This window comes from Dermacentor variabilis, unplaced genomic scaffold (genome assembly GCF_050947875.1).
Source record: "Dermacentor variabilis isolate Ectoservices unplaced genomic scaffold, ASM5094787v1 scaffold_12, whole genome shotgun sequence".
NCBI lineage: Eukaryota > Metazoa > Arthropoda > Arachnida > Ixodida > Ixodidae > Dermacentor > Dermacentor variabilis.
The window spans coordinates 32338898-32359375 of NW_027460280.1; the positions used below are offsets into that span (position 1 = coordinate 32338898).

Genomic DNA, 20478 nt, shown 5'->3' on the forward strand with positions numbered 1-20478 from the left:
CATATTGAATTTTATTTACACGTGTTAGAGTAATTTTACTTCTAAATTTCGAAGAGAGAAATCTGCGGCTTTAATGGCGGATTAGCCAATCAGAAGCCAGTGCAAATGGCGGGAAATAACAGTGTGGCCGGCACGGAGGAAGGTGGCCGGTGTGGCGTGGCAGCAGTCGAGCAGTTCGCGCGCAAAATGTGCGCTATCAGCTGAGCGATTGCAGTGTGGTTTTGTGCTTCTACTTGCGGTGCTCAACTCCTTAACAAGTGCCTCTCTTCACGTTTGTCAGAAAAGATAGGCTTTCGTCATCTTCCAGGAGGAAGCGTGTTTATAGTAAGCACGACACACTTGTAAGGGATTTCCCGTCGTTGCTGTTCTCCGTTTACGCTGTCAAGCGACGATCGCAGTCTGCCGGCATGCCTTCCACCCAGTCCGTTCTTCAGCTTCCCGTGCGAAAATCCGTACGCTGTGCTGCGAAGGCTAAACAAAGCAGTAAATCGCCCATCAACTCTAATAAAGCCCTTCTCGACGAGAACAGTGCGCGCCAAATTCACCGAGTTAGCAAGAGGCTCTTCTCCGGTGATGTATCTACTCCTTCGTCCGATAGTAACGGTAGGCTCGCATGATTTTTTTTTCATACTGCTGACGTCATTTAGAAAGAAATTCTACTGCATTGTGTGGCTTACTACACCAAAATATGTTTTATTTCCTTTCTTCAGGGTCACATCATTCCCCTACATCGCAATCGCCGAAGAAAGCCAAGGAGATATCCAGCCATGAAAATATAATTTCCCTCTGTCTTTCCACGCCCGACAGTAAGTGTATTTTGTTCAAAGTTCTTGATGACGCACATAGACGTTTTGCACTAACTAAACTAGGAACGTTGTCTCGCATTGTTTTTTGTCTAGTAATCGTCTACAAATAGTGATATTCTGAACTCATCTATCCCTTTCATTGCAGCGTCGTTGTACCAGAAGGCAAAGCAGAATTTAACGTCACAGTCAAGCGTCCGCGTTGTCGGTCGTCAAAGGGAGATGGAGGCAATGAAAGACTTCCTGCACTCTAATTTGCGTGCCGGCTCCTCCGGTAGTCTGTATGTTTCTGGCGCACCCGGCACCGGCAAAACTGCTTGTCTGTCACAAATACTCGAGTCATCCAAGGTAAGTTGTCAACCTAAATGCATGACATAACACGGTGTTTCAGCCCCGAGTGTTTTGAGTTATTTGAAGCAATGATAATTGTGGATGGCCAATGGATACCGGAAACTGTGCTGATACGCTCAATTTGCCAACCTTTATTAACTGGCTGTTTTTCTTAATGACTGTACTGTACATGTCGCAAGTGCGGAATTGAAGCTGATTATAGCTCGATGTATTTAGATTTACAATATGGTTGCGAATAGGTGACGATAACAGGTATCCATGATGATCAGTGTGCAGGGGGTTGAATACAAGAACTCGTTCTCCTATTCTTTTATTCATCCTCCTGCATGCCGACATCGTGAATATTTGCACTTAGTTTCAGGATATGCATCCCTAAAAGTATAGACATAATATATTGGTATTTCACAAAGGTTTTTTTTTTTTTTTTCAGAAATGTTAAGGAATGCTCCTAGGGAAATGAGGAGTGCCAGTGCATACTGGAAGTTTGCGAACAGATATTTCAAAACTGGGGTACATGAGCACTGACCAGCTTTAATTAAGCCACCAGCTAAATGTAATTATTAAAAATTAGCAAAATTTATTTTTCAGGTGCTTATTTGTGATTATCGCACAGTTTCTTATGCCTGCCTCTGTTTATAAAAATTGGCCATCAAAAATAATTTTTGTCTCAAATGCCCTAACAATTATTACACACACACTGCTGACACAACTGGTATAGATATGTTCGGTGTGACTGTGAGGAATATAATGTGCCTTGTTTTTATCATTTCAGGATCTCTTCAAATTCCAGTATGTGTTTGTCAACTGCATGACACTACAAAGCAGCTCTGCTATTTACCAGAAAATTATTGCTGGTCTTGGCTTGTCGCCTACATGTAGCAATCACCTTGAGACGATACGTAGAAGACTCACTACCAAGGGCCATCCTATGTGAGTGTTTTTAAGAACAACCAATGTAAAGAGTGTGCTTATCCATCACCATGCAGTATTAACAACTTGCATAGTGTCTGTGATTTGGTGAATTGAGTTCTGTGGGAAAGTGGAGGGAGTTTTGTGAACAGGTCACCGACCCGAGAGTCGCTTCATGCTACTCTGAAGTGGATGACGTTTTTTCCATTTCATTGTGAACAGCAGATGTACCAGTGCAAGCACACTTGCAAAGTGAAATGTCATCTCAATTTATTATTGCTTAGAAGAGTCTGGTGCTGGGCCCGTTGGTACCAACGTTGGGCCCGTTTGTGTCAAGTTATTATTGCTGTTCTTTTTCATTGACTTTTTCTGACTTTGGCTGCAGGATAGTTGTGATGGATGAAATTGACCAACTCGACAGCAAGAACCAAACAGTGCTGTACTCACTTTTCGAGCTTCCTCAATTGAAGAATTCTCGTGCCATAATTTTTGGTAAGTATAGCGCCGTTTTGATTAGATCTAGGCAATATCTGTCTTATATGATCTCTGTGCAAGGAAAAGCATGAATTATCTTGAACTGCAAGTTTCATCTTCATCAAGCATAATAATAAAATAAATAAATTGACCATGTTTACTGACAGTAGCAGGATATGTGTTATGTTCCTGTGGTAGGTTGAAAAGTTTAGGGCAGCAGTGAGCTTATTGAATTAGTATTTTTGCTAAGGGTTGCTGGTTCTGCTCAATAAACCCTTTTTCTTAATGTACAAGCTAATTGCATCTTGAATCTCAAGATAGTGATTGCCCCTTGTGATAATGTAACATTATTGATTTGTAGCGAAGCTTATCACAAAAAAATAAAGGCCATTGCTCCTTTTCTGGCAACAGCTGACTTGCCTTAAATTTTTTTCTCATTTTTTTATATGCTGTACACTGTGATTACTCAGATGACATGTTGGGCTATAGACATTATCAGTTTCTGCTATACCACAAATGCATTTTTTCAGTGAAAAACAACACTCCATGTAGGGGGATGTATTTTGGGAAACATTAGGGTTGATGAGGCTACTGCTTTATTTCCTAGAATTCAATTAAAATGCTGTAAGCAATATTTTATTCAGAAGCTCAGTGTTATAGGTCCAATCTGAATGCTCCAAGTAATTCGTAGGAAGTGACAGTTTAATGAGTTCGAAGGGCAGTTAGCCCTATAAGACAATTTATTATATGCAGTGCAGGTTGTTTGTGGAAACTATTTTGTTTTATAAACTTGCAGATTCACAAAACTCAGGTCCTTGCAGAAATTGAGTTCACATTATTTGAAGTGTTTTGTTAAATTTCAGAATTGCTTGGGTGTTCTTCAGAAGAGCTTCATTAGAGGCTAGTTGTCAAGGGATCATATTGATTTAAGGCACTGCTTCTGTGGTATTAGACATAAAAATTATGAAATTTTGTGCTCGTGAATCATCATTCTTCCTATTGTGGTCATATCATGAGAAGCCAACAAACATTGACACCAAGGACAACATAGGGGAAATTACTTGTGCTTAATAAATGAAAATAATGACCCCCTTTCTTCCTATTGTGGTGTACTAAAAAAAGGAACCATGGTTATTCTTTATGGTGAGAGCTATGCATTTTCCTATTATCTTGCTACTGAATTTGTATCTACACAGTCTTCTAACTATTGTTAAGAAAAAAAAAACACTGTGAAACAAACTGTAGCAATGAAACTGAACAGTGTAGAATACCAAGACTGACCTAGGAATGCAGATCCATTCGAGTTTACAAACTACACTCCTTTCCGATGCTCAAGTGCTCGCCAGCTTTCTAAGCATACATTGGTGCAGCCAGGTGTGTGCACTGAGCAAGGCACAACTTTCACAATTCTGCAGGTGCAATCAGTGCGTTTTGCCACCTGTGGTGCACGGAAGGCAACACCATCTGGTGGTGTTACAGGAAATTGAGCTTTACGTCACTTTAATGAGCACTCCTCTCCATTGGTGGAAGCGCACACTGCGGCATGTGCACTTCTGTCAATGAAAGCACTTTCTGACAGCTTGTTCATCTTTCTCGCTGCAGATGGTGCAAAACTGAGCACCGAGCTAAGAGAAGCTAACGCTTTAAAATGGTGCCTTAGTTTGAAATTGGTAGTTGTGGCTGTTGCCAATTTTCCAACCTTTTCTGTCGGTCTTGTATTCAGAAATCTATCTTGTTTTCTCTGAAACATTGCTGATGAGGTTCTGCTTGTGTGCCCAGGAATTGCCAATGCCTTGGATCTCACAGATCGTGTCCTGCCACACCTGCAAGCCTATGGCTGTCGACCAACATTGCTCCATTTTGCACCCTATTCTAGAGATGAAATAGTAGCCATACTCACGGATCGGCTTAGTGAGGTATGAAATGCTCTTTGCTCCCATTCTTATAGTGCCATATTACTCTCTCCTGTGAAATTGTGTTTGTCACCCATCATTTCTGTGAGGCAGAGAAAATTGGCGAAATATGTTTGACTGAGCTCCATTGAAATAGTGTAAATGGATTTTATTATTCTTGGTACATATTTGCAAGTTCTTTTTTTACTCTCTATGTCTGACAGTAGCAAACCAAATGGCATCAATGCTAGTCCATGTAAAATTAAAAAAACAAAAGCAAGCAATCCTCACAGATGCTGGGTGTGTTTACTTCCTCAAACTATTTCTCCAACACAGTTCCTCTAGCTGAAATCTGCACTCCCTTTAAAAACATATTGAAGAGCTAGAAATTGGGCCCCCTACTACTGTGGCACCATTGCACAGGTGGTTAGTGCAGGCTTCTCTTATGAGTAGCAGCTCAACTGATAGGTTGCTGCTTGCGCACACTATTACAGAAGTAGCTGGTGCACCTGTTGCATGTCAGGTTTGCGTTAGGTACAATAGAGGAATCGTGGACAATAGTTGGGTACAGATCTCATGAGCCTCTTCATGTTCACCTTCCACTACTGGCTCAACATGCACACCATCCCTTGTCTTCATGTTTAGCAACCTGTCCAGACTCTACCTACTCAGGAGTTCTCGCATACTAAGACGTTATTCTTTTGGGTTTCACTCTTGCCACTATCCCGGAACTTCTTCGTAGGCACTGCTTAAACCATTAGTGTGTCTTCAAGTATATCTGGGCTTCCAAAGAATTCCCATGCCCCCATGCAGTCCTCCAGCAGCTCACCTTGCCCCATGTTCCTGTTGCTGTACAAATAAATACGTGACCTCGCGGCGTCTGTCAACATGGCAATGAACATGGGATCATTCGTGCAGAGGCAATGATCGAGACTACAGAAACAACGACGACACCACAGCATGCGAGGACATCATTGATTACCACCAACCTGGGATATTTGGCCAAGTTCTGTCCACTCTTTGCTGACTTTGCTCATGCTAGACTGGACTGTAGCTCACTGGGCTCAACCAGACCATCAGTACAGGCACCTACTGAAAATTAACCCTAACAGAACTTTTCACCTCGCAGTGCTAAAGTTAAGCAAAGCCAATCAAACATGCTTAAATAAATTTGCCTTGACACTGCCTTCACTTTACGGTGTGCAGACTTCATTGAATGTGCAGACAGCATGAACTGTGAATGTTGTTAAGTGCCAGAGATTCTGCAACATGTGTTTTGTGACTGCCTTGTTTACATACGAGAGTGGCACATGCTGCGCTCTACAACTGGCAGGCTTGGGACAAACATTATTGAAAGGGGGCTATTTTGAGCGCATTGGATAGCCATACGGCAGCAAAAACGGCTGCAAGGGCTCTTGTGGACTATTTTCAGAGCACTGAAACTGTAGAAGGATCGACATTTGGGCAAGTTGGTGCTGTCTTCGTCGTCTTGCGCTGCCCCTTCAAGATGTTCACTGAAACTGTACTCGAGACCTTAAGGAAACCACTGCATTACATGGATTACATGCTTTATATTGATACACTGAAATCAAGGTAATTCGAAAAACCTAAGCTGAATTAATGGAGAACTTCAACTGATCGGTTGCTCCTGGCAGAGTCTCATATATTTTGAGTATGGAAAAACTCCTGTAAATTCTAACTCCTAGAACTGCGCAGTGCTTATTTCGGAAAAAATTTCTTGTTCCCACATATACTGCCTTTCAAACAAACTTGAGAAAAATACCGAAGTCTGATGTCACCAGTTACCGCAACAATGTGAACCGCAAAAAAATTCTGTGTCCTTCCACTCTGTGAAGAAGGATGGCCAGTGAAGCTATGTATGTGGGTCCCTTAATGGCAAACTGCACCTCCGCCGTGGGTCGGCCTAGTATTCCACCATCTTCCAAGATCGGCCCACGTATGGGGAGTGCTTCACGCCTGCTTCACCTCCGTCACAGGTCGGCCTGGTATTGCACTACACTCTAAGAAAAGTTTACACCCTTTGGAGTGTATATTTGCCACACAACAATAATCGTAATCTGTGTTGCCCACATTTCCTTTCTTGAAAACTCTGCACTCGTTACTTTCCTGTTGGGAATGCTATGTCATGCTGATAACGCGCATGCCGTTCGTTACTGGAAAGTGCCGGGCTCGCCGCGTTAAAGAAAGAAAATGCGGACAAGACAGATGACTATTATTGTTGTGTGGCAAATATGCACCCCAAAGGGTGCAACTGTTTTTAGAATATCTTCAAGATCAGCCCACGTATGAAGAGTTTTGTGTCTACACATGGACACAATCCTGGGGGAACTAGCCTTTAACTGCATTGCCGTAAAATTGGTTACGTGATTGTGTTAATTAATTAATGACAACGAGGAATGCGGGAGCACGAGTGCATTCGCACGGTAGCGCTAGGGCAGCAACAAACCAGGTGTGGAAGACTACGCTGGAGCCAATCCTGATGATAGTTTTGTGTTACCACACGGACACGATCCTGAGAAAAGTATCCCTTAACAACTTTGGTGTAAAAATTGAGCCTGTTAGTTTTGTGGGATATGTTAAGTCCGCAGTGCATGTGCTGCCTCCATGTAACCGGTGCAAAATGCCACATTTCAGTGGATAAGCAAATGATGCAGTGAAGAATTATGCTTGTTCCGCATCGCCAAAGAATGACCAGCTGCAAATGCTGTGAGACCATCTGATAGGGGCATACCAGTGCAATTATTTTTGTCGTTGTGGCACAAATTATCCACACTCACTCAATGATCTAATTTCTGAAGCAGCACTTACAAAAATGCATGGTAAGGCAGTAACCCGCAGTGATGTGTTGCAGTCGCTGATCGACTATTCGGACAGCTTCACAGATATTTAGAAAACCTTACAGAGCACCGCTTCAGAATTCAACTTCTGTCCCCTTCCGCCTGCCACAACCACATGAGAATTCGGCCACGAAGTTGACCAAGTATAGGAAAAATATTGATATTTTCATAAGTTGTCAGTGCCTCCTCGACATCGAAAGGTGCAAAGCCTAGTAAATCCAGTCATAGCTGCCTCTGCCCAAACAGTGGCACAAGCCAAGCCTCTAAGTTGTAGGGGTATAGAGGCTGGAAGGGCTTCTGGCCTTTCCAGTAAGGGATTGCATTTACAGTCTGTCATGCCAGTTCTGCATGTCTGGATTTGTTCCTTTACGTGAGAAATTGAAACAAGGTCTTCGGTGACCCCTTTGGCATCTGTTACGAATTTTCGTCAGTCACAATCATCAAGCTGTTTCAAAAGGCGCCAGCTCCACCATTTATGTTAGTTGTAAAGTAAGGGAGCTGCTGGACAATTACCGTTGCGAATAAACCGGCTATCATACGGCCATGGGAGCATGGTCGGCCTCTGTTTAAGTTGCAAAGGATGGATAGTTGGCACATTTGGAGATTTTACTTTTGGCCATCTTTAGCACCAGCCATGACAATGGTTCGAATATAGACTGACCAGGTTGGTCGCATGCAAGCGTATGTGGAAGCAGCAGCATGTGGACCAGCTTTTCTGGCCACTTGTGGAGTACTGATTTTCTGGTGATTTCGACATTTCGGAACCTGAATTACCGTTCGGCGACTGTATTGTGCACCGCCCGTGCACATTATTGAGCTCCGTGTTCAAAGGGGCTATCTTTTGTTGGAACTTTGTTTTATTCTAATAATTTTCAGCTCCCTTTGAAGGTCTATTTAACGAGGTTCCACTGTACAGATTCCTTCATAATTTTGGCTTTCATAATTATTTTGCATTCCCTTTCCTCCTTCCCCTGTGCAGAGTGGAAGGCCAGAGTACAGTGCTAGCTCAGGCAATGCTTTTCCTATAACAAATTCTCTCTTCTCATCTTGCGTCTGGCACAGCTGTAACAGCATTTCACTGGCAAAAGTAGGCTGCTCTATGTGCTGAAATGGCTTAGCGGCCGTGGTGTTGCAATGCTAAGCACGAGGTCGCTGGATCAAACCGCGGCCACGGTGGCCACGTTTAGATGAGAGCGAAATGCAAAAATGCCCGTGTCCCATGCATTGGGGACACATTAAAGATCCCCTGGTGGTCAAAATTAATCCACAGTCCCCCACTACTTCAATTCTATTGAATAGGCTACTCTACACCTGCAAAGTACACTCAGCTTCAACTTTTTTTTGGAACATGGCAAATCAGTTCAAATTGCAGCTGCATTTGTGGGGCTTTCATTCCTTATGACCTGTTCGTATTTTATTTCAGTGTCATGCAGTAATCCAGCCTCAAGCCATTCAGTTCTGTGCACGAAAAATTGCTGCTTGCACAGGAGATGTCCGGAAGGCACTGGATATATGCAGGTATGGCCCCCCCCCCCCCTTTTTTTTTTTTACTCTGTACTTTGAGCTTCCTTCTCTTCTGTCAGCAGTTTTAACTTGTGGCACACTGAAATGTCATTTGATGATATGAGTGATTGTAGAGTTGAAAAAGCAGATTTAAATGCATTGAAAGTTCACAAGCTGATACTTCTGCGACATGTGTTCAGTGTTAGTTCTGCTAAAATTTAACTAGATTAGAATTACTAAGTAATTGCTTCTTACGCACTTTTATTTTTCAGGCGAGCTGTTGAAGTTGTAGAACGTTCCACCAAGACTCAGCAGGTGCTAGTTCCACGGCCTGAGCATGGTATGATTAAACTACTGCAAAATCCAAGTGATCCAAGAGCATACCCAGAACAGTCTAGCTTGTGATGCTTCATGTGAATTATTTTAAACAGCATTATTGTATTGCTAACCTATACTAGTGTCCTATTGACACATCCTACATGCTGTGTAAAATGGCAGTAATGTTTCACTTGAGTATGGACATTCGTCCTGGCAGTTCATCTACATGGGACTTCATTGGACAAGCTTGTTAATTGAACCTTACATTTTCCAGTAGCATATCTAGAAGTTTTACTCAGATGTACACCATTCTTGTAGGAAGAAAATAATGGGGACTGGTAGTAATTTTACTTGGGGCTTAACACATTTGAGGGGCATGGGTAAGAGCCCACTTCGTCTTATTTGCAATGGCCCTGAAGTTTGCATGTCAAGTCTTACTTCTTGTCTTGTACAAGCACATACTTCAAGTGTTCATGCACTTTCACAGGTTATAATCTGGGCTCTCCCAAGAAGGCATCCCTCAAGGTTGTCAACATGGCCCACATCTCTTCTGTATTGGCAGATGTGTTTGGATCCTCAGCAATGGGCAGCAAGGATCTTAATGCCACCTTGCCATTGCAGCAGAAGCTATTGCTATGCACATTGGTGGCACTGCTTAAAGTCAAGAAGTTGCGACACGTGCCTCTTGGAAAGGTGAATGCATTCATTTGAGATATTTTTTGTTTGAAGCTCTGTGGCTGCAAATAGCACTGAAATAAATTCTACCATCTTTCAAAGTGGCTACAGTATACTTCATGCACAGGACAAGGAACATAAGTAGCCAGTACCAGCACCTGTCTACTCATGTTCCTTGTGCATTTAGCATTGTTAATATGTTCCCAAGGTGGTTTTTTTTTTTTTTTTTACTGAAATAGCCAAATAATCTTCATACCTATCAAGTCTGTGTTCTGCAAGATTTGTGCATTTCATCTGTAGTGCAGCACAACCATGTTGATGGTTGCAGTATGCGATTAGTAAGAAAATCTGAGTGAATTTTTAAAATTATGAATAATTCTGCCTTATGCAGGGCTAGAAAGTGTGTTAATAATTGACTTAATCTAAGCAGCAAATACTGTATTATAAATATGTACTTACTGTAATTACCTTCCTCTTCTTGCTGTGGTTATTGCAAGCACAATCCTGCATTATATTTGAAATAGCACTTTTGTGTACTAAAGTTATTAATATCTTCCGACATTCAACGGTAAATTGTTTCAGCTTCAAGAAGCTTACATGCGCATCTGCCAGAGGCACCAATGCTCCACCGACCAGTCGGACTTCCAATCCCTCAGCACCCTGCTAGAGTCTAGGGGCCTAATCACTGTCAAAAGGCACAAGGAGCTCCGACTGAGTAAGGTATGTGACATTGCAGACTATCACACCACTGTATTTGTTTTATCTACAGGCTTTTACCCTAAACCACTTGGAGAGAGAGCGTGTGTCTGTTTGCACACATGCATGTGGTGTAGATGCACCCACACAAAGCAATATACATTAAATTAATTTTGAAGTGATTGAATGGAGCTAAGCGGCTGCTGCCTCATTCTTTCCACATCGCACACCTGCCAACGCCACTTCAGACCCTACAGAGACGGCTGCATCAGCACTTGTTTGGTGTGTTGAGACACCACGGACTCGAGCACATGGAGGTTTAGGCTGTTCCACGATTAACCAGGCGGGGCTTAGCCGTGTTCAGGGAAAGGGGATCCTGGCGGTAGAGCCAGTGCCGGGTGTTTGGACCTTTTTCTACAATCTCTCCCATCTACTCTTCTTTGGCACACTTTCTTCATCTTCCCGGGTGGCCTGGGTTAACCTGGTGTGTTGTAACCAGCCTTGGTTATAACATGTGTGGTTATAGCAAAAATGTACAGTTGGCATGGTAGGGCTTGTTTCACCACATACCCTACCGTGTCCCCTCATTGGGCTCGGTGTTGGGTGTCTGGCATCGTTGCCATATATACTACACATATCATGGAATCTTCCAAACCCTTCTCAACTAATTGTCCCTCAAAAAGGAGGTGCACTGATGCTACCTTTCAATTCTTTCTAAAGAACAAAGAAACATTCCCTAAATATCACGTAATTCATAGCAAGAAAGAGGACAAGAAAGCCAGAATGATTTCAGCATTTCTTGTGTCAGTGTCTCACAGAGACCGTAAGAAGGGCCTATAAAGCCACCAAGATGGCCAGTGGGGATCCTATTACTCGAAATCGGAGACAAAGTGCAGTACGACAAGTTAACCAACCTGGTGACATTTGGGTATATCCCTGTCACCGTAATGGCACGCCGAACCATGAATACTGTCAAAAGTGCAATTTCAGAGGATGACCTGATAGATTTGAGCAATGAGGAACTCGTGGAAGGATGAATATAAAATCAATGTACAAAGGATCAAGATCAGATGTGACAAGGAGCTAATAACGAAACACCTAATAGTCGCCTAGTAGCACACCGGTGACCCTAGAAACAGGATACATCAAAATCAGCATACGACTTTACATTCCAAACCTGCGGCGCTGTTTTAAGTGCCAGTGGTTTGGCCATGCTTCTCGGAGCTGCCGTGGGCAGCTTACTTGCGCAAATGCAGCATTAAAGAGCATTCTGCTCACGACTGTGATGCTGAGCCACATTGCATCAGTTGCAATGATGGCCACCCTGCATAGTCTGGAAGAAAGAAAAAGAAATAATCGTGATAAGAGTAAAGTGACACATAACTTTCAGAGAAGCGTGACAGTGTACCTCGCCAACATTTGCAGAGTGCATCATTCACCTAAGTGGTGCATCAGGGGGCAGCACCATAACAGCACTTGGCGTTCACCCACGTCATGCGCGAGCATGTGGCACCACCACCTGCCCCTACGGTAAGAGCAGCCAAGGCTGCTCCTACTGTGGGGGCCTCAGCTAGTGCTGGTAGCAGCCAGTGCAGCTCAGTCTAAGGCAAGGCTGTCACAGCAAACACACCACTTGCAGGAGCGTATGTCCAGCGTTCCACGCAAGAGGCAATGGACATAACACCCAGTCGTATGGCGCAGCCAGCACCTGAGGAGCAGCGCGATTCACTCAACCACTCCAAAAAAACGTCGAATTACAGGGTCCCAAAAGGGCTCTGTAGGATAAATTGACATGCTTTCTTTTTTTTTTTTTTTTTTACATACACAGCCCAATTTTATTTTCAATATGGACACACTTATACAATGGAAGGTTGGAAGTCTCCTCCACAACCTCGATGATGGTCAAGAACTCCTCCACGAATTCAGTCCAAAGGTGCTGTGTGTACAGGAAACCCACTTAAGAGCTAAGCATACAAACTTTCTCCGCTAATATGTTATTTTTCATAAAGGCCACGATAAGGCTACCGCATTGACTGGCAGTGTTGCATTCGTACTTGATAAAAGTATTGTGTGCCAGTGCTTAGAACTGCGAACTGCCCTTGAGGCAGTCGCAGTTCGAGCTGTGCTTTTAAATAAACTCATTACTTTCTGCTCTCTCTACATGCCCCCTCATTATCAGCTCCACAAACAAGAATTTCAGGCCTTAATAGATGAGCTGCCTGAACCCTATGTGGCCCTTGGAGATTGAAATGCTCGCAGCTCTCTTTTGGGGCACTCTCGCTGTGATGCGAGAGGCCGATTAATTGAAAATTTTCTTACCACTGGGGCGTGCCTGCTAAATAACAAGGAACCAACATACAGTACTGCTTACAAAACGTACACTTCCATGGATTTGAGCATAGCATCTCCAGCGCTTATGACGTACCTCCAGTAGAATGTTATTAAAGATCCCTATGGCAGCGACCACTTTCCTATAGTGCTGAACACAACAAAACAGGATAAATGCTCGCCACATTTTCGTCGATGGAAAGTCGAATCAGCCAACTGGAAGTTCTTCCGAGAACTTGTGCATTGCTGCGGGATGACATCTGCACCCTAAGCATAGATGATGATGTTGCATACTTCACAGCTTTCTTTATTGATTGCACATCCATATGCATCCCACAAATAAGAGGAGTGGCACCAAACAACGAGTTTCGTTCTTGAAAGAAGAATATAAGAAAGCATGCAAGCAGCAAAACAAAGCGTGGGGACTCCTTTATGATTCTCCAACTGTAGAAAACTTAATTAATTTAAAGCATGTAAAGGATGTGTCAACAGGCTAGGAGAGAAAGTTGGCAAAAATATCTCTGGTATAAACTCTTACACAGACATGTGAAATGTATGAAATAAAGTTAATAGAATAAAAGACCAGCAGTCAAGCCCATTACCTTTGGTAATTACTGAGGGAGATAGTCTTGAAAACCAAGTAGATTTTCTGGGTGCACAGTTTCAGCACATCTCCAATTCTTCACACTATTCTGGAACATTCCTTAAATACAAACAATGAGGCATGCAACTGTCCATTTCCCTTAGCAGAGCTCCAGGTATCCCTGAACTGCTGCAATAACTCTGCTCCAGGATATCATTAAATCATTTATGAAATGATACAACACTTACGCACTTAAACGAAGAAAACTCTTCTCTCTCTTTTTGATGCCACATAGTCTTCAGGGTATATCCCGCCTGCTTGGAAAGAGGCTGTTATAATCCTGATTCTTAAGAGGGCAAGGACCAGTCTTCATCCACCAGTTATAGCCCTATAGGATTGACAAGTTGCCTTTGCAAATTGTTCAAAAAGGTGGTAAATTGGCATCTTCTGCACTTTCTGGAGTGCAATGAACTGCTTGACTCAGGAAGGGCAGGTTGACAAATGACCATCTACTCCGCATTGAGGCAAATATTAGGGACATCTTCATTCATAAATACTTATCTATATTTTTAGACAGAAAGCCTATGATGGTACATGGTGCTTCAGAATTTTACAAGATCTGTACGCACTGTGTGTCCGTGGTAGCATGTTGAACACCATTGATAGCTACCTGTCCGACTGCACATCCCACGTAAGAGTTGACAATGCTTTTTCTAGACCATTCACCCAAGACTGGTGTGCCGCAAGGTAGCGTGCTTAGTTACACATTTCTTTATTGTAAAAATGAATGCACTTTATACAGTCATTCCACACACCATGTTTTGTTCCATGTACGTTGACTATCTAAAGAGCGGCGAGCATAAGTTTTTAGGAATCGTTTAAGACCCTAAGCTTATGTTCATTCTCCCCATCTTAAATACCTGAAGACAATGGACCTTACAAAATTTCTTTTGCACACAGCCTAGGGTAGTGATCCAAGCACATTAAAAATCTTAGACCCCGTTCATCATCTGGGCATCTGTCTCGTGACCAGTGCTTTCAGGACAAGTCAGATCCAGAGCCTCTACATAATGTTGAATGAGTGGTCTCTTCATCTAGAATGGTCATGTACCAGTTTTCCTCATTTTCTGAGAGTACATGCAAACATTGAACATCCTTCTTATTCCACCATAAACAATTATGACTGCTGCCACACTATTCCATAACCGACTTGCAGTGAGAAAGCTATTCTCATTTTCATGGGAAGAACCTTAGTGAATAAATGGCTGTTCCACTGCTTGAGCATCGTCTTATGGCTCCTGCAAAGCTGTTACTGTCGTGGCAAGGGTAGCTCATAGTGTGACACATCGTTTGTAGAAATCACTAAACATGCTTTACAGACGCACATTAGCATGCATTTCCTAAAACTTCAGGCAAGGTACTCGTGCCCAGAATTTTATACAGATGCATCAGAATTGCATGCCGGTGTGTCTTATGCAGCAGTCAGTCCCTGCTCAGAATCTGATGTGCGGCATGCTGAAACAAGCATCTTCACAGCAGAAGCCTATGAAGTCTTATTGGCTGCCAAAGGCAATTGTATTCCGACTCCTTGATTGTGAAGGATTTAAAATACTTCCATAAATGCAAGAACCCTGTAATCAATTATCTTTATTTGCTGCTATGTGCGGTGATGCTACCGCTGTGCCAACTGCGCCGAGAGGCGAACTCGGCTACATGCTGCTACATTTTGGCAAAATATGAGAAATCTGTGCCCAACACTGCTCCGAAAGGGTTGCTCAGGGCTTTCGAGCTTTCAAAAACGGAACTATACAAGTCCTCAAGCACCATTTCTTCGCACCATAAAAAGCGGCATGGTGTGTACCAGCGGCTATGTTAGCACCGTGCCAAACCTCTCCAACAATTAAGCCTGGATCGCACCGCTGTTTTTTCAGTGGACTTTTGTCTGTATCCGCCTCGCCACTGCCCCGTTGCATAGGCAACTGGATAGCGTCGCTTTTCAGGCACCGCGGCAGCGAGCGATCGCGGTGACACTGAGCCAGATCCCGCACTTATCGCCTGTTATGGCAGTGTAAAATGGTGACCGAAGTTTAGGATGCTGTACTGTGTCTTGCTCGATTTTTCGAACATAATGCTTATCATCATCATCAGCAGCCTATTTTATGTCCACTGCAGCACGAAGGCCTCTCCCTGTGATCTCCAATTACCCCGTCCTGCGCCAACCAATTCCAACTAGCGCCAGCGAATTTACTAATTTCATCGCTCCACCAAGTCTTCTGCCGTCCTCGACTGCGTTTCACTTTTCATGGTACCCTTTCTGTAACAGTAATGGTCCAACGTTTACTTAAACTGCACATTACGTGACCTGCCCAGCTCCATTTTTTTCTCTTAATGTCAATTGGAACATCTGTTTGCTCTATGATCCAAATCGCTCTCTTATGCTACCATTCTTCATTCCCTCGCTGTTTGCACATTCCTTAACTTGGTCTCAAGCTTCTTTATCGCTCTCCAAGTCTCTGCCCCATATGTCAGCACTTGTAAAATGCACTGATTGTACACCTTTCTTTTCAATGATAATGGTAAGCTTCCAGTCAGGAGCTGGCAATGTCTGCCATATGCGATCCAACCCATTTCTATTCTGTGAATTTACTTCTCATGATAGGGGTTCCCTGCGATTAGTTGACCTAGGTAAGCATACTCCTTCAGACTCTAGAGGCTGACTGGCGATCCTGGAATCTTGTTCCCTTGCCAATCTATTCATCATTATCTTTGTCTTCGGCATATTAATCTTCAACCCCACTCTTACACTTTCTTCCAGGCCCTTGCGTTCAAGGGTCCTGCTGAGGCATTAGTGCTACTGACACCCATACATTTTAGTATTACATCCCCTTGTTGCATATCTCTTATACCCATTGCTAACTCACGTGTCATATCATAGTTTTAATACATATACATTTTACGCACTTTACAACTAGTGTTTTTAGACCTCTATACAGACGTGTTACATCTACCCTTCGAAACTCAGTTCATGCACTATTGACAGCTCATTACCATAGCCTTGGCACTCTTTGGCCATGCCTGGCCCTTGCACTAATAACATCTAATAACCAATCATCAATGCGACTTCAGAAGTGCCTAAAGTTGGGCGAGTTTATATGCATTTATACTTAAGAATCTTTATGTGCTGCTTGGAACTTTCTTAAATATAGCGACTTGCCAATTAAGTTTGCACTGTGACCTTAGGAGAAAAATGCACGCACTACTACTGTTGGAGCATTATGACGTCACAGATGCGAAATGCTGCGAACATGGTAATTTAACTTCTCTGAAGCTAACTGCACCTTATGGTTAAAAATTGTTTTGCATGTTAGCCAGCTCACCTTGTCAGTTTCAGACTTTATAACCTAGCTTGACCTTGAGCGCTACAAATGGTTTAGAGTACTACTTCATGGTTGAATTTTACAGCGATAGCTGTTATAGCCTCACTCCCCTAGTTATCTTGATGTCCACAAGTGTCCATCACAGAAATCCTGTGGTGCCTTGCAAAAAGCTGATAAAGAAATACCTAAAGAAAAAAAAACATATCGGAAGGCAAATGACGATGCCGTGTCTGCAAGCTCCTCAGCAAACAAGTATTATGCATTCAGCGTTCCTTCCTGAAATTACACCAAATTATCTTTGTAGTATTGTCTCCAACTATTTCGTACAATAAACCACCAGGATAGCACAATATAATGCCTCATGATTTGAAAGGTAATATACATTATCTATATCCCATTCTTTTATGGATGTTAAATGGCATTTATGCAACAGATGAAGTACCAGCTGGAATGAGTCTGTTATTGGATCAAAACATAAGCAAGGTAAAAATAGTGAAATTACAAATTACAGACCAATAGCAATCCTCTTTGTCATGACACATCATGGAAAAGTATATTTCTGCTGGCATTATTAGTTGCTGTGGTAAATGCTTACTGTTTTCAGAAATGCACTACCGGTTTAAGCAACACAGAAGTACAGTGACAGTTTTAGAAAAATTTTAAACATTGTGAATTCTGCTCCAAACAACACTAAAATTGCATTTGCTTTGTTTTTCTTTTTTATGTGAGCAAGTCATTTGATACTGTAGACCATTCTGTACTTTTCAACAAGGTGCAGCTAATTGGTTTTAGGAGGAAATTTGCAGCCTTGTTTGCAGGCAATGTGATAAGCAAAAAAAAAAATAAGATCAAGCACAGAATTCCACAAAGATCTACAATTGACCCACTTCTTTTCAATATACATATACATAAATAATCTGCATATGTTATCGTTGGCTTCCTTTTTATACCAGTATGTGGATTGTACTGCATTAGTAATACAAACAATTCACATGAGAGGGCAGTGGCATGCATGCAAGAAAATAACAAAATTATGGGTTGGATGTCTCAGAATTACAAATTTGTCAATCAAAATAAAACAAGTCATTTGCATAAGAAGTTCTTATAAACATTGATTTTAAGTCCTTTCTCTGCACTAGAACTGCAGAAGCTGTTGCTTTTGCTCACCATTAGAGTACAGTTCCACTGCAAAGTACCTCATCTTATGCATTGATGAATTTTATAACTGGGACGAACAAGTCGACCATGTTTGCAAGAAACTAAGGGCAGTTGCAGCACATATAGGTTATGGGAGGGAGGAAATCGTATATCTATGTATCATATCATATATATGGCATATATAATATATATATCATATTATAACATATGTCTATAGGCTATGGGAGGGAGGAGATTTACAAACACGTAGCAGCAACTTGATTGCGGTGAGTTGGTTCATCTTGAGTAAAACTTGAAGTAGCGCAAAGACGAGGACAGTCCTCGTTCTCGTCTTCTTCACGCTGCTTCAAGTTTTACAAACAAAGCGCCACATTACCTCGAGATATGGCGATTGTTCTAAAAGCAGGCAGGGAAGAATCGATAGAATTATTAGAATTGCTAAGAACATTGCATATGGTTCAAGACTGCACAACGAGACAGATGAAATACTAAAACAACTCTGTACTAAACTTTCAGCACTTATGCAGATATGTTATCCTCACTACTACCTATTATTACACAGCATTTAAAGTATCATTGCATAAAAATAAATCATTACAGAAAGCAGAAAGATACTATATACCTAGAGTGTATGCAGATTATGGCAAAAGAACTAGAAAATTTTGTGTGCCATTCATGTTCAACTCTATCGCAGGACTCACGCATATTAGCAGTTATAACAGATTAGTCAATCGCTTAGAAAATGGTGCGTCACACTAACATAGCTCTTCTCTCTTTTTGCGTGCTTGTAAAAGCACCTTTTGTAATAAACCAATATTTTTTAAAATGCAGTTTCAATCATAACGTGTAGCAGTGATGCAGTAGCTGGTGCAATATTATGCATGTAAGCTCCAAGAAATTGGCTATAGCTCTACACAGCCGCAAGAAAGAAATCCAGAAGGAGTTGCTCTACGAGAATTCAAAGGGCAGCAGTTGCCTATTCAAAGCATGCTGCGGAGTGCTGCGTACGCGGCTGTTGCTTTAGTGCTAAGTTCACTGAGGGGCTAGACACCACCTTTTCCCGTTTTGGTCAAGCCAAAGAATCAATAGCTCACATTGTTCTCCAGTGCCCAGCAACAACTCGGCAGATTCCAGTTGTCATACTAGCAGACAGTCCTGCGGAGGCCAAGCTCCAGAAAGCTCTGTTGGTGGTGCTGGGCTTCCACATGCAGGGCAAGGAATCCAATTGGGAAGCCATGGAAGCAGCGAAGTAGACTTGAACAATGGTGATATGCAAACTTGGTGTAGAGGTTCTTTCACCCTCAGTGTAATAGCACATACCTGGTGTTTTAAAGGACAATTTTATTTTTACTGCAGTCTAAAAATGTTGGCCAATCCCAAAGATAGTGCAGCCCCCCCCCAAAAAATTTAAGCAGTCCGATGCTTCTCTTACTTCCTTCACGTGTCATGCGCAGTGACTCCTCCCCATTCTCACCTCCAACTCACTCAGGAAGACATTATTTTTAATTGACTTCAACTAGAGATTGAATCACCTTTCATTTCTTTAAAATTTTAGACAAATTTCGTTTACCTGTAGATGTCCCGTTACAAAGGGCTCGGCATCAAGATTATGATCATGGACATCGCATCACGCTGTGTGTGGCACAAGTGCTTTACACTTTTCGTCTGGCAATCAAAGCGTCCGTGAAATTCAGAAGTTCATTGAACTGCGACATCCACTTGTCACAGTAAACCAGTGCTGCCGTGGAAGAATTTAGGAAGAAAAAGGCAGGATAGGAAAGAGAAGGACGAAGACTCTCCACATCACCAAGGAGAGCATGACTTCCACAAAGACAACTTGGACTTTTCTTCTTGAAATCAGATTACTCACGTACATCTGCAAATGTATACTCCAACCGACACCACTTGAAACACTGAAAGACTTGCTACACACATAATAGTATTCTGTCAGTTATTGCGTGACTGCTTTGCATTTTTATTGGTATGTTTAATGTGAAGACCAACATGGGCAATTGGTGTGTTGTTAGGACTGAGAAATTAATATCTAATTTAGCACATGGTTTTTTTTTTTCTTCTCTCTCGCTTTCCGGTGTGCTCTCATAATTTGTCATTTTCACGCAATTTTTACCTCTACTGCATTTAAGTCACCACATTGCCAATTCCTCATTTACCTTGTAGGTTAGCCTCAGGGTGGACGAGAAAGAAGTCGAGTACGTCCTTCAAGACAAAGCTCTTCTAGCAGCATGCCTCAATGACAGTGCCATGCTGTGAAGTTTAGTGAAGATTGTTATGTCACTGTCATCAGAACTTTTGTGTGATTGTTTCAATTATTTTCAACCCTGCAAGTTCTGTGTGTTGATGTGTTTGCACATTTGCTTTATATCGTAGCACATGTTAAAAGTGGCAGCTGAAATTATTTTATGTTAGTCATCAATCACTTTTCTCTCGATGTCATACACAATATTCTGTCTTCAAGTACTGTCAATCATAGTCTTATGTGCCCTCATATTCATGTGTCAATCGAAGTCAATAAACTTTCGCTCACCTACAGCA

At 42.3% G+C, this 20478-nt stretch overlaps 1 protein-coding gene across 1 annotated transcript; it reads left to right on the forward strand.

Moving 5' to 3' along the window:
- Nucleotides 1-106: 106 nt before the first annotated feature.
- On the forward strand, nt 107-20475 carry Cdc6 (Cell division cycle 6). Its single transcript, XM_075676771.1, has 11 exons — nt 107-603; nt 711-806; nt 952-1151; nt 1927-2084; nt 2449-2555; nt 4317-4453; nt 8711-8805; nt 9063-9130; nt 9596-9801; nt 10366-10503; nt 20104-20475. Exons 1-11 carry the CDS (start codon nt 408-410, stop codon nt 20194-20196), a joined length of 1494 nt encoding a protein of 497 aa, XP_075532886.1. The 5' UTR covers nt 107-407; the 3' UTR covers nt 20197-20475.
- The last annotated feature ends 3 nt before the right edge of the window (nt 20476-20478 follow it).

What these genes read in the sequence shown, in the direction of transcription:
- Cdc6 (XM_075676771.1), top strand. Translation starts at nt 408, where the DNA reads ATGCCTTCCACCCAGTCCGTTCTTCAGCTTCCCGTGCGAAAATCCGTA. An exon ending in TCCTTCGTCCGATAGTAACG is followed by an intron (nt 604 to 710) that starts GTAGGCTCGCAT and finishes TCCTTTCTTCAG; the next exon opens with GGTCACATCATTCCCCTACA. An exon ending in AAGGCACTGGATATATGCAG is followed by an intron (nt 8,806 to 9,062) that starts GTATGGCCCCCC and finishes TTTATTTTTCAG; the next exon opens with GCGAGCTGTTGAAGTTGTAG.